Below are 15,013 nucleotides of genomic sequence, written 5' to 3' on the forward strand. Positions count from 1 at the left end.
ATAAAGACACATACATTCATATGTTGGCTGCAGCACTATTCACAACAGCAAAGACATGGAATCAACCTCAATTTCCATCAATGATAAAACAGATAAAGTAAATGTGGTACATATGCACCACAGAATACTATGCAGCCATAAAAAAGAATAAGATCATGTCCTTTGCAGGGAATTGGATGAAGCTGGAGGCCATTATCCTTAGCAAGGAACGGAAAACCAAATACTGCATGTTCTCACTTATAAGTGGAAGATAAATGATGAGAACACACGAACACATGGAGGGGAATAATACATGCTGGGCCCTAATGGAAGGTGGAGGGAGAGGATCAGGAAAAATAACTAATGAGTACTAGGCTTAGTACCTGGGTGATGAAATAATCTGTAAAACAAACCCCCATGACACAAATTTACCTATGTAACAAACGTGCAAATGTTCCCCTGCATTAAAAGTTAGAAAAAAAAGAATAGTAAAAAAAAAAAAAAAACAAAAAACCTGTATACACATTTTTTTCAGTCATATACCTGATGATACTTTGCTATAGGAATCAGTTAACCTTCCCCTTTTTTGACATATCTATATTCCTGTATATAATATGCTAGGCCTCCATTTCTCTGCTATGCCATGCTTTATTTGGTCCTACTTTCTACTGTTCATTGAAAAGCATTCATGTATTATTCTGCATGTTTATTATGAACCTAATGCAATGAGACAACTAAGAAAAAATTAATTAAATTCATCAAAGTTTATAATATCATTAAGTATGATACAGAAACAGAAAATAAACATTAAATGATTTGGCAAGGGTAGTGTATCCTACAGAAATTTGGGTGGGAAAGTCTGACGAGATGAAGGTGAGACTTGGACAGTGCTTTGAAGATACCCATAACTTCCTAACTGATATCACTGTTTCCAATCTTGCCCTTCCTCTTAAGATTCCCTTACCAACAGATGATGACATTACCAAAACAAAGATCTTCTCCCCACTGATTCCATTCTCCCCACTGATTCCATTCTCAACAGCAGGTGGGTCTATTTATTATTAAAATTCAGTATATACAGAAATAAACCCAGATGCAAAGTTGCAGCCTTTCTTCCTTCCCAGAACCTTTAATATCATCCTAGTTTGTATTCTAGCTCCCCCACAGACCCCTGACCCATTTTCCTGGGTTTAGACACCATGCTCAGCGATTATTTTGCTGGATCATGATACACTATGCCCACCTACCTCACCCAGGCACTAACTCACTGGGAACATTTAGCCAAAATTTAGAACCATGTTACTGTCCCTATTTGTGCCCAGGAGACTTCTGCAGCTATGTTCCATCACCTTAGAAGATGTCCCCTTTAAATATCTATACTTCCTAGATCATATTACTTTATTTCCCCGGCATCCATACTTCCTTTTATTCCATACCAACTTACATCTGAAGTGGTAGATTGCTTCATACTGGTAACCGAGTGTTTCATTTGACTCTTCCATTTGACTTTCTCCAAGAAAAAGAATGGAAGATAATAGGAAGCAATATGTACAAGACTGAATTAAGACAGAATTATTATCAAATTGAAAGACAGTGAGTTAACATTATGGGCTTTCAATATACATCAGAGAGACCATGCCCCTTTGTCTAATAGTAAAGATTACATTTGGCGGTCCCAGAACACTAAATAATATGAGGCTATGGGTTAGAGGATGATAAATTTACAGAAGCATGAGATCCTGGTTAACAAAATTTTCTAGAAAAAAAAGAACATGAGTAAAGCTAACTTAGGGGACCATGATACATCTACTTTTGGACATATTTGTAAACTACCAAGACCACCCTGTTTTATAATAGACCAGTCATGGGTAGAATAATTATCTTTAAGAAGAGTATAAAAGTACTAATGCTAAAGAAGGCAGAAATAACTCCCTAGGTCATTATTGGCTAAGAGTGTTGTATAATGTGCAGGTACATTTAAAGGAAAAGATACTAACTCAAGGCCTACTACATTGCATTTCAGAAAATACACATTAAAAATAATGTAACATAATGGAAAGAGAATAGGTTAAATTTCTGGAGCTGTGGGCTCAAATACTGATTCTTCCAAATACCCTGAGCAAGGCTCTTGGTCTACTGAACCTCAGTTTTTATATCTGTAAAATTAGCTGTTAAAATCTGTTCTATTGACAGGCTGTTTTGAAGAAGAATATAAATGCACTGCCATTCAAAAGGTAGTCATTTTATCTATTGTCATATCCATTTAGGCAGGCACAGTGTCTCAATATCAGGTTAATATAATGTCTTATTTCTGACATGTAAATGGCCATTGAGTGTTTTAAATTCTTCTTTAACTAAACAGGAGATTTGAAGATCGGCTTTTCAGTCCAGAGTTTTGGGCAGAGGCCAAGATAATTCAGCTGCCAGCTACAAAGTACTACAGCAAGTGCCAAAAATGCTACTCATTTTTGAATGAGAAAGATGTCTCTGCCAAACCAAATCTTAAGGGTTTTTATAGTTCTTTCCCATATGTTCCTATAAAAAGGTCATTTTTTACATCTCATTTTTGAATGGAGCTGTCAGAATAACAAATTTCAACTGTTTTCCAAGCCTCAAAAATAATCCAGTCAAAATGAATTTGAGGATGGGAAGTATTTTCAGAGAATCCAGTGACTTATGCTTTGAAGTCATGGACAGCACAGATTGAAATAAGCACAAATGACTGACCTCCAGTTTGTACTTGGTCCATCCAGGTCTGCTTCTGGAGAGACAGCTCCAAGACAAACATTCCAGAACTAACAGCACCACCTTCTGGGGACAGCATTTGGGGCAATATTTGAAATATTTGATAACCAGCCATGTTACAACTGACTAGAAAGCATCATTTTCACTCTTATTTACACCTACTCCGTGGCCAGATTAGAAAAACGAAGAGGAAGTTTGTTAAAGCAGACCACACAGTCTCTAAGTTCCAGGCAGCTAGAATTTCATATAGTCTAGGGAGGAGTTAGAACTCTGAACTGATTGTTCGGGTCCCTGGCTCCACCAGGAGGAACGGGCATCATTTTCCCATCCTCATATTGGCACTCTGTGAGCTACCAGAAGCTCTTGGAGATAGAAATATTACAATAAATAGGTCTGAGTTTCTCAGAACTGCCATGAAACTTCAAATATGTGAAAATGCCTGGAAAGTTATACAACGGAATTGAAATATCTTCAAGGGTTACAGCCCTCCAAAAAGATAATGTTCAAAGAGCAATCGGTAGTGGTACTGAAAACTAATACAACTGTTTTGAGTTTACATCCTCCATATCTGAGATTTGACACTACACCACTTATATAGAGATTTTGCGTATTATTCAAATAGAAGCTAGACCCCTCACAACTCTGTCACTCGACTTCCACATATTCTTAGCAGCTAAGAAAGGTTTTCCTGAGTTTAAATTTTTGTAGCCTAAATTGTGGAAATCACAAATTTATTCAACGTGCATTTTAAGAATCACTATCCATATCCATCTTGAAATATTTCTGAGCTATGGGAAACCAGGTAAGAATTTTAAGCAGGAGTGTGATTGTCACCATTGCTGTGCTGAGGACTGGAAGAGAGTAAGGCTGGGAGAAGGAAGGTATGTTAGGAAGCCATAGCGATGACATTGGTTCAGATCATGACAGGTTAAGACACACATGTGGAGAGACAGCTGTAATAAGTATTTAGAAACTAGAATTCATAGGAGCTCATGATTAATTGAATGTTGGGGGTAAGGAAGATTAAATATAATATAGAGGTTTCTGATTTTGAAAAGTTGGTAAATGGAGATGCCATTAACTAAAAAGAAGGAAATGAGCTGTCTTTGGGATTAGGAAAATGATGTATTCAGACTTGTGCATGTTGCATTTACTAATAGCACTTGTACCTTGGTGTACAAGTGGTGAATGAGATACAGGGTTTAGAATTATAATAGGCAGCCTTTATGAGGACCCCCAATGATCTTACCTGCTGGTATATTCAGGCTTCATGTAATACTACCTCCTTCAGTAATGTGCTTCTGACCAACAGAATATGGGAACGTTGAGAAGATGTCTCTTTTATGATTAGGTTACAAGAGATTATGAATCCCATGTTGCAAGTACACTCTATTGCTTTCATAACTTGCACAGTTTTTTTTTTTTTTTTTTTGAGACGGAGTTTCGCTCTTGTTACCCAGGCTGGAGTGCAATGGCGCAATCTCGGCTCACCGCAACCTCCACCTCCTGGGTTCAGGCAATTCTCCTGCCTCAGCCTCCTGAGTAGCTGGGATTACAGGCACGCGCCACCATGCCCAGCTATTTTTTTGTATTTTTAGTAGAGACCGGGTTTCACCATGTTGACCAGGATGGTCTCGATCTCTTGACCTCGTGATCCACCCGCCTCGGCCTCCCAAAGTGTTGGGATTACAGGCGTGAGCCACCGCGCCCGGCAACTTGCACATTTTAATGAAGCAAACTGCCGTGTTACAGAGGCCCATATGGCAAAGCCCTGAGAGTCACATCTGGTCAATAGACACCAAGAAACTCTCAACCTAAAATAATCAAAAATTCAAAATCTAGTTTAAAGAGAGTTTATTCAAGCACAAAGGTTATGAACTGCAGCCCAGGAAACACTTTCAAGTTGCCTTGGGAGTGCTCTGGAGAACAAAAGAGATGCTCAAGTTTTTAAAGAAAAAAAGGATGAATCAGGAGAAGGAATAATTAAAAAAATTTTTTGTCGGGAATTCTCATTGGTTCACAGAAATAACCATTAGTTAGCAATTGGCTATACATTGTTGAACTATAGGATGTATGGCATTTTATGGCAACTTGGTGTCAATTATTCTAGAGCCTGCAAAGCAAGTAGCTTTGAGAGATAGTGATTTAGCTCAAGGGGTAGCGAGATATGACTGCTGCCACATTTTAAATGCTTTTCTTGGCCTGATAATTTAAGGGAACTCACATTCCTAGGATAAAAAGTTGTTGCTTTATTTTCTTTCTCAGAATGGAAGACTATGGGTTGATATCTTGGTTATGACCTTGTGAGACCCCAGGAAGCAAAAAAAATCCAGAGGAACTCTGCCTGGATTTCTGACCCACAAAAACTGTAAGATAATAAAAGTGTGCTGGTTTAAACCAGTACATTTTTAGATAATCTATTATGCTGCAATAGATAAATAATACAGGAGTTCTGCAGATGAAGTCTAGATCTGAGGCTCACCACCATATAGGTAACATATATGAGTATGAATAAGCTCACTAAGAGATAATGTGTAAAGATGGGAAAAAGGGACTGATACAGACCTGGAGGAAAAGTAAAGTTTAAAGAGCACCAGGAGCTTGAAAAGAATGCTGCAAAGAAATAGAAATCTGGGAATTGCAAGGTTAAGGAAGGTGTGAACAAATAAATACCAACTGCTGAAAGACAGAAAACTATTTCCAGCAACAAGGTGGATTTTGTTTATCTTGATGTGAACAATTTCAAGTAAGTGACCTGGAAGAAGGCGAATTTCAACAGATTGAGGAGGAAACACAAAGTAAGAAGTTTACAAAAAAATTGTTGAAGACACTTACATGTTAAGAAAAGAGTAATGTGATATTTGCAGTAATTGAAGAGTTGGTAGCTGATAAGGTTTGGCTGTGTCCCCACCCAAATCTCACCTTCAATTGTAATAATCCCCACATGTCAAGGGTGGGACCAGGTGAAGATAACTGAATCATGGGAGTAGTTTCCGCCATATTGTTCTTGTGACAGTGACTTCCCATGACATCTGATGGCTTTATAAGGGGCTTCCCCCTTTGCTCTGCACTCATTCTCTCTTCTGCCACCCTGTGAAGAGGAGCCCTCCACCATGATTTTAAGTTTCCTGATGTCTCCCCAGCCATGTTGAACTGTTAAACCTCTTTTCCTTATAAATTACCCAGTCTCAGGTATTTGTTCACACCAGCGTGAGAACAGACTAATATAGTAGCTTTTTTGAGGAGAGAGAAACTTGAGCTTATTTATGTGTTAAGGCCTCCTTGATCATGCAAATTTTTATTACATTTTCTGTTGTTTACAGAATAGCTATTTTTCATGAGAAACAATAAAGGAAAGAAGAATGTTAAAGCATTCATAATTCTCTTGCCCTTTTGAAGGCACTAACATATCCATTTGCATTTTTCGTAACAAAACACAGCATCATTTTTCCCACATTAACATAACATAACATAACATAACACAACACAACATAACATAAATACTTCTTAATGTTATGTTAGTGCCATAGTTTTAATATTGTATAATATATTGTCAAGCTTGTGTACTATAAATGATCTATTTTCTATTTGTTGGACCTCTAGGTTGTTTCCAACTTTTTATAACTGTAATTGATGTTGTCATTAATTGTGCAAAGTTGGTCCAAAACAAAAACAGAGAAGCTTCCCATAAAAGTGTTTCCTGAATGCTTGCCAAAGTCAGTACTCTTCATGCCAAAGGGCTCTGAACTGAATTCAACTAAAGTTCATGCAAATACTTCTGGGGCTATTCTTTTTTTATTTGTTATCATCCAAAACTTCAAAAGCCCAGCAGACGGGTAGATCAAATATACAGAAAGAGATCACTGAGTGCCTGGATTGACTTCAAACTTTCTGTGAAACTGAATGTATTCTGTGAACTCATTCTAGGTTGATATCTTTCTACCAACATCCTGAAGTACATTAAATACAGCAGAGAGGCGCTCAACAATCTTTCTTCTTTTATTTATTTTTTTATACAGAAAGGAATGTCGCTGTCCTTAATACCTCCCTTGCTACTGCACTTGCAAACAAAATAATCCACTCTCCCTTGGAGGGCTGAGTGTGCTGCCAAAAAAAAAAAAAAATCTTCCATTTGAGCTTATAGCATTTGTTGCAAATCTGCTAAACATTATGTCTGCCAAATTCTTCCTGAAAATTGCTATCACATTTCTGGTAAGACACTTATTGAAAGGAAAAGCTTGTACTCCTTTAGCGGTGGTCAGCTGAAATTTAACCTCTTCAAAGTAGAGCTTGCCATCCCTTGCCCACCACCTCCCTCCTGACTTAAATTCTATGAGGCCACCCTTCTTTAATTATCCTAGTTTAAGATGCTGAAGGTGTCTTCTTATTTCTCAAGACTTGAGCAATTACGATAGTTACTTACAAAAAGATAAGAAAGAAGAAAAGTGACCAGGACCTGAAAATCAACAAACTCCTGGGAAAAGCACAGGAAGAACATCTTGAGGGAAATATAGTTAAGTGCTGTAGTGCTAGACCAAAGAGACCCAGTTCCAAATCCCAATAAAAACGGATGAGTTCTTTAGCTTGTCTTATTCCTTATGTGTAAAACAAAATCTATACCAGGAATTCAATGAGACATTGTTTGCAAAGAGCTTACCGTACCACCTAGCACAAAGTAAGACCTTGTTAAATGGCAGCTATCATTATTATTACCAATAAAGACAAAACTAACTGGGTCAAAAACAAAGCATCCACTTGGTGAAGCTGCTGCAGGGGACAGCTAATGTAAGGAGGCAGCAGTTGGGTTCAAGGGGAGGGGCAGGGGAAGATAATGTTTGCTCCTGGGAATAGAAGGAGCACAGTGATGGGGAATCCAGGTGCTGCACAAAATGTACAATTCTTGAAGGCAGGTAATGAGCATCAGAAAAAAGTCTCTTCATTGGCAGAAGGAATATAGTTCCCAGGTGGGATTTTACTGGTCAGAGTCTTGTCTCTAGAGACAATGATTGCATGAGTAAGACTACATCTCAACCTAAGAGAAACTGAGACAAAGGTCTGGGAACTGAGAAAGCCACTAAGGCTCAGGGAACAAATGGAGAGCTCAGCTTCCCAACAGGGTCTGACCTCGAATGAGATTATGGCTCAAAGCTGAGTTATCTAACCTGTCCAGCCACCCTGAATGTCACTAGCCAAGGTTTTTCAATGGTTCCTCCCAGCCTATAATTGAAAGAAAATATTAAATAGTAATAGTATTGGCATTTTGGAATGGCTACTGGCTAGGGGAAGAGGCACCCATACACACAAAAGTTTACTGCCAGTACTGGGGCTTATACATTTTCACTAGCCTGCCAGAATTTTATGCAAATATGGGATGAGTATGTGCACTTTTTTGGGGAAAGGATACGTAGTCTTCATCAGTCATAAAGGAGCTCATAACCCAGCAGGCATGAAGGAATCAATGCTTTAAGTAATCTTGTCACAATCTACCTCTTTCCTTTTTATCCTTATTTTGATGAAATGTTTGGTGAGTCGAATGATCTCATCCTCTATGGCAGAATTTTCCCACGTTTGGGCCTTCAATTTTCAAAATAACTTGCCATTTGCTCCCCTCACTTTTTCTTATAAGGGTTTATTACAATTTCTGGTTCATTAAGACATTCCATTCTTATAAATTATGGCTATGTATTTAATACATTTTACACCTTTTATAGTCATGTCAGTAGGTTCTATCGGGTGAGGATTACTGCAGAATGGGGTCAATCTGTCACCTTGAAATTGAAGGGAAGTGTCTTAATCTTCTCTCATTGCTTCTATCTTCCCACACTCTCTTGGCCTCCCATGCCTTTTATTATGCCTCTTGCTTTGTCAAAGCTCAGGTCAAGTTCCAGATCCTCTTTGGAAGCTTCCAGGATTACTTTAACCCTCAGCATTCTTTCCCTCTTCCAAAGTATATAACATTCATTTGGTGCCAGGAAAGTGTATAATGGAGTTAGCAGGTTGTAGACAGGACTTTCTTAACCTCAGCACTATTGACATTTTGGGCTGGTTAATTCTTCATGTGGAGGTCTGTCTTGTGCACTGTAGAGTATTTAGCTGTATAGCTGGCCTCTACCAACTAAGTGCTGTAGCACACTCCCATCCTTGCCTCAATTATGACAACCCCAAATGCCTACAACATCAGGGGTAAAATGACCTCTAGTTGAGAACCAGTGTTGAAGAGTGATCCCCATGTATCAGGTAACGTACTAGATTCTATAGCTTTTATTTCATGGGTATATCCTACTTTCCTACCTTTATCTTCCCTTTAATTCAGTTAGCTCACTTATTTTTAACTTATTTTGCATTATGTCTTAACTTTCACAAAGCACTTTAAATTTTTTTTTAAAGCAAGGTAAGTTATATGTAAACATTCATTGCTTCTTTTAAACTTTGCCACAACCCTTGAAAAAAGATATTAGCATTGCTGTTGAGCAGGCAAAGACCCTGACTACTAGAGATCTCTGTTCAATAACTGAACAAAGTCAAGTAACAAACATTGGTGGAGCAAAGACTCAGTATCAGCGTTTTCTGGTTCCAAAGACCATATTTTTGTGGCATAATGCTATTTTTAAAATTTGATATACATTTGTGCAATGGGGTACATAATGATCTTTTGATACATGCATAAAATGTGTAATAATCAGGGTATTTAGCACATACATAATCTACAACATTTATCATTTCTATGTGTTGGGAACATTTCATATCTTCTCTCCTAGTTGTTTTAAACTATACAGTATATTATCATTAACTATAGTTACCCTACTATGCTATCAAACACTAGAACTTATTCCTTTGAACTGTTTGCTTATACCAATTAACCAACATCTCTTTATCCTCTTTCCAAACACCCTTCCAGCCTCTGTTAACCATTATTCTACTCTTTACCTCCAAGAGATCCACTGTTTAACCTCCTGCATATGAGTGAGAACATGCAATATTTGTTTTTCTGTGCCTGGCTTATTTCCCTTAACTGAGTGCTAGGATTTCAATCTCTTTAAGACCTTTTGCATTAGAGGAGGAAAGAAGTCTGCTATTTTTTTTTCAACTTGAGAAGTCTGAAATATAATGACCACAGGTTCCATCAATATAGCTGCAAATTGCAGGATTTCATTCTATTTTAAGGCCCAATAGTATTCCACAGTGTGTATATATATCCTTTTGATACACTGATTTCTTTTTCTTTGGATAAATACCCAGTGGTAGAATTTCTGGATCATGTGGTAGTTCTATTTTTAGTTTTTTGAGAAACCTCCATATTGTTTTCCATGACAGCTGTGCTAATTTACATTACCACCAAGAGCATATAAGAGTTCCCTCTTCTCCACATATTCACAAGGGTCTTTTTACTTTTTGTCTTTTTTATAATAGCCATTCTAACTGGAATGATGTCTCATTGTGATTTTAATTGCCCCAATCATTAGTGATGCCGAGCATTTCTTCATATACCTGATAGCCACTTGGATGTCTTCTTTTGAGAAATGTCTATTCCGATCCTTTGCTCACTTTTTAGTGAGATCATTTGGGTTTTTTGTATGTTTGTGTTTTTTGCTGCTGAGTTGTTTGAGTTCCTTTATATTCCAGATATTAGTCCCCGGTCGAAAGAATTGTTTGCAAATGTTTTCTCCCATCCCACAGGTTCTCTTCCCTTTGTTGGTTGTTTCCTTTGCCGTGCAGAAGCTTCTTAGTTTATTAGAGCTCCGTTGGTCTATTTTTTTGTTTTTGTGTGCCTATGCTTTTTAAATATTAGCCATAAAATCTGCCTAAGCTAAAGTTCTCGAGCATTTCCTATGTTTTCTTCTACTATTTGTACAGTTTAAGGTCTTAATTTAGGCCCTTAATTCATTTTGAGTTGATTCTTATATACGGTGAGTCGTAAGAATCTAGTTTTATTCTCCTCCACATGGATATCCAGTTTCCCCAGCACCATTTATTGAAGCGTCCTTTTTCTAGTGTATGTTCTTGGCACCTTTGTGAGTTGGCTGAAAATATATGAATTTATTTCTGGGTTCTCTAGTGGCACAATGCTCTTTTGTTTACTTTCTTTCCATAGGCTTATCCTTTTCACACAACTGAATTTTAGCCTCCCGAACTAGGATTGCATCTACTATCTCTTGGGAATAGTGCTCAATTCTTACAGTGGCATAGAAATAGTTAATCTAAAAGAAAAGCAGACTTTTAGTTCTTCAGAAACCCCCAAAAAAGTGAGAATGGGGTTATAAAAATCTGATACTAAAAGCACTTATTTTCTGTCATTTATCTTAATCTACACTGAAACTATCCAATACTTTTGAAGGTCCAGAAAGTACATTACAGGAAAAAATCATCTCAATGATTACTTTAATGTACAACCCTTAGCTTTATGGCATTTCCCTCATTTCCTCAGGGAAAAGCTATTTCTCTAACACATTTCTCTCAATTGATTGCTAGGATTTCAATCTTTTTAAGACCTTGCATTAGAGGAAGAAAGAAGTCTGCTATTTTTTTCTCAACCTGGGAAGTCTGAAATTTATTACGTTCTTTCCCCATTTAACCACCCTACAGACTTGAATTTCAAGAAGACAAACTGTCTTTTAGAACATAAAGTTCAAAATCAAAGTATTGCATCAGCATCACATCCCCCAAGTTGGAAAAGAAGAGGTTAAATTTCTTCTACTAACTCTTAAAAGAGATTTAAAGAAAAGGGATATTTAAAAAATGGACTTCTCAAAAGGAAAACACACACACAAAAGGCATGTGTTGCATTTTCTGCCTTAGTTTATCTCCTGCAATTCTAGTTTGCTATCACTAGGAGGACATAGTATGACATGACCAGAAAGTCTGCTGAGGTTTTAATTATTTTATGTCCCAGGCAATTTCACGCAAATTTGTACTAAAAACTTTTAGTTGGAACTGAAATTCAATGAGGTCAATACTTTACAGTTAATAGTTTATTGGACCCAGTAACTGATCCAATATCAATACACAATTTTAAGTCCATGTGCTTCCCATCAGAGAAGATTCTGATATATCCAAAGCTCCCCAAACTTGGTCAGGAATTTTCTACTTACCTTTAAACCAAAAGGAAACCTTAATTAGAGTTAAGAGATATAAATAAATTAACATCACTATACTTAGAAGAAAACCGTTATATTAAACCTTCCAAACCACCACACATGGATTGGCACTTAGAGTACCTGCCCCAAAGAAATGGGAACAGGATTTCTGGGAGGTGGCACAAATCTTGGAAATGATTTTAAAGAACAAGGTAAGGTTATTGGTCTCACAATTTTTAAAAAGAATGGAAAAATTATTTTGCCATTTTTCTTAATTGGAAGGCAGCAAGTATAGCAGAAAGTTCTGGACGTATTGGGGCATAGATTTATCCTTATTAGGTGGAAGCTCGGGCATGTTACTTTACCTCTCAAGGCCCATTGTTAGCAACAGAGGTGAACTAGATAACCTTCCAGCATTCATGTGATGTGAATCTGTTATACTTACTTTATCTTCATGCGTTTTAGAACCTGAATAGGAAAATCAAATTCTTAAGACTTTAGATTAACTTTAGTCTTTTTGACTTCAAAGTTGCAATGACTTTTCCCTGGCTGGGTCCTGTTACTCACTTCTGCGGTAGTCATCCAAACTCCATCACCTCTCTGACTTGTTCTCCTCCCGCAGGCAGCAACACAAGAATGGTAAAGGTGGGGGATGTAAAAATTTTATAGTAAAAAATAAAATTAAAATCTTATCCCTAATTCATAAAGCTTTTTGCTTTTCTCTGTGGGTGTCCTTGTGCTAGTGTTCCTCTGTAGGTTCTTTTCTCTCTTTAAAAAAAGAAAAACAGGTTAGCGGTGTCGGCTGAGAGGTCTGGAAGGGCTGGGCTTGCGAGAGGATCAACATGCCTTTGGCTAGAGATTTACTACATCCATCCTTGGAAGAGGAAAAGAAAAAACATAAAAAGAAACGCCTAGTGCAAAGTCCAAATTCTTGCTTTATGGATGTAAAATGTCCAGGTCGCTACAAGATCACCATGGTTTTCAGCCATGCTCAGACGGTGGTTCTTTGTGTAGGTTGTTCAACAGGGTTGTGCCAGCCTACAGGAGGAAAGGCCAGACTCACAGAAGCGTGTTCATTTAGAAGAAAGCAACACTAATGATCCAAACAGCTTCCTGAATTTGTGTTATCTCACAGAAAGCCTTATCATATAAGTTCCATAATTCTAATTAATCTACAAAGATAATGTAATTATATTTGGTTTTTAAGGTATACAACAGTGAACTTTGGTGTCAGTTTTTCAATAAAGTTTTGATTATGGACAAAAAAAAACAACAACAAAAAACAAAAAACAAAAATAACCCTCAGAAACCCTTCTCTATCCTTTCATAGTAGAGCTTATTTATTTATAGAATACATCTTAGCTGCTTCCTCATAGCAAAATATTATTTTACAATTTGAGTTCAGAAAAAGATAATGCTAGTATGTATTTACTCCTTACTACATGCCAAGCACTGTTCTACATACTTTGCATGTATATGTGAAAGCATTTAACCCTCAGGGAACTCTATGAAGTATGTATGCATATTCCTTACTATCCAAATATTTTCAGTTCCTGAGTTCTGTGAGCAGGTTTGTATGGACAGGGAAACTGCATTGTCTTTAATTATCTTTGGCATCTCCATTTGGAATGATGAAAGGCCTAAGCTTAGATAGCAAGTAATGCTGTTAAAAATGCAAATGCAAATAAATTTTTTTCCTTTGTTGCAATAGCAAGGGTTTGGAGAGGACAAATTCATTAGCTGGGTATCGTGGCATGTGCCTGTGGTCCCAGGTATTCAGGAGGCTGAGGCGGGAGGATGGCTTGAGCCCAGGAAGTTGAGGCTGCAGTGAACATGACTCAGAAAAAAAAAAAAGTCAGTAATTCAGACAGTGAGAGATATCTATGCCATTGTATCCATTTTTACAGAAAAAAAAAAAAATGAAGGCACAGATAGGATAAGGAAACTGCCTAAGGTTTCATAGCTAATAAGATCCAGAGCCAGAACTCTTATCCAGGCACTAAGGCTCCAGAGTCAATATTATGCTTGTGCTAGACTGCCCAGCTAAATATATTTCTTCTTCATGATCTGTGGCATCATCTATGTATATTATCCTTGTAGATTATCTGGGAATGTCTTTGGGGAGGTCAGCCAGAGTTCCCATCTCATTTTTTTTTCTAGAGCTCCATTTGTCAAAAGACTCTGAGTATGTGTTCTATTAGCATTAATATAATGAGTTCTAGATACTGACACCAACTGCTTTTTGTACAGCTTAATAATCTAATTGCATGGCTTACAGAACCCTAATATTCCGTTTAGTCACTGTATTTGATGAAATCTGCAACATGGATGATATAAATGATCTTTCTGTCTTAGAGAAACAAGAAAAGCAGACTTTTGATAGCAGATAAATCCAAGTTGAAATGTAGTCTAACTTAAGTTCTTATTCTGAGCAATCCCTCTCATAATCTCTGAAAACTTAGGGCCTCTTCAAACCATTGCTTGCCCTCAACCAAACATGTTATATGATCTGACTTCCCATGCCAGTTTGGTTCACACCAGTATTTAGCCATTTAATATTTCCTAAAGCATTTAATGAATGATACCAGCAATAAATGTACTTCAGAGCCAGTCAGGGCCCTCATAAAATTGTGCAAAATCACAGGCACTCTATATCAGGAAGAGTTGTTCTCTGTGTCAGCCAACTGCTGTCCAGCTGGAAAACTAGGGAATTCATGCTTACATGTTAAACAGAATTGTGTTTTTTAACTGACAGATAGTATCTTTATGAATTTTAGTGAAAAAACATTATACCTGATTTCAAAAGTTTGTATGTTCACATAGCAGTGAGGCTGGGCACAAAATAGGACAATAATTGCATTCAATCGGTAACAATAAAAAGAAAATGTATCTCATCGCCTTGGAGGCCTTCCAATGATTCCTACCCTGGCTAGGCCTTCCAGTGTCTGTTTCTGTGTCACCACGTGGTGAAAAGATTAAAGGCATGTGGCAGCAGGCCAGGAGACCCAAGAAGCCAAACTTTAAATGGTGCATACTCCTGTTGCCCTACTGCAGTTCAAGGAGGGCAAAAACATCATTGTAGTTAATTGCAATGCAGAAAATACATGGGTTTCACACAAATCTTTGAAACTCAAAATGCTAAGGTGAAATTTCCAAGTATGCAGCTAGAATCCCTTGTGACTGTAGATACTCTGGTGAGAAATGCTGAGACTCAG

General features: G+C 37.4%; 1 protein-coding gene across 1 annotated transcript; it reads left to right on the plus strand.

Moving 5' to 3' along the window:
• The first annotated feature begins 12,592 nt into the window (after positions 1 to 12,592).
• On the plus strand, positions 12,593 to 12,935 carry LOC135270133 (small ribosomal subunit protein eS27-like). The gene has a single exon (XM_064365386.1). The coding sequence runs from the start codon at positions 12,641 to 12,643 to the stop codon at positions 12,893 to 12,895; it is 255 nt and encodes an 84-aa protein (XP_064221456.1). The 5' UTR covers positions 12,593 to 12,640; the 3' UTR covers positions 12,896 to 12,935.
• Positions 12,936 to 15,013: the final 2,078 nt, after the last annotated feature.

Source organism: Aotus nancymaae, unplaced genomic scaffold, assembly GCF_030222135.1.
Source record: "Aotus nancymaae isolate 86718 unplaced genomic scaffold, 86718_ANA_hifiasm-v0.15.2.pri h1tg000059l, whole genome shotgun sequence".
Classification (NCBI taxonomy): domain Eukaryota; kingdom Metazoa; phylum Chordata; class Mammalia; order Primates; family Aotidae; genus Aotus; species Aotus nancymaae.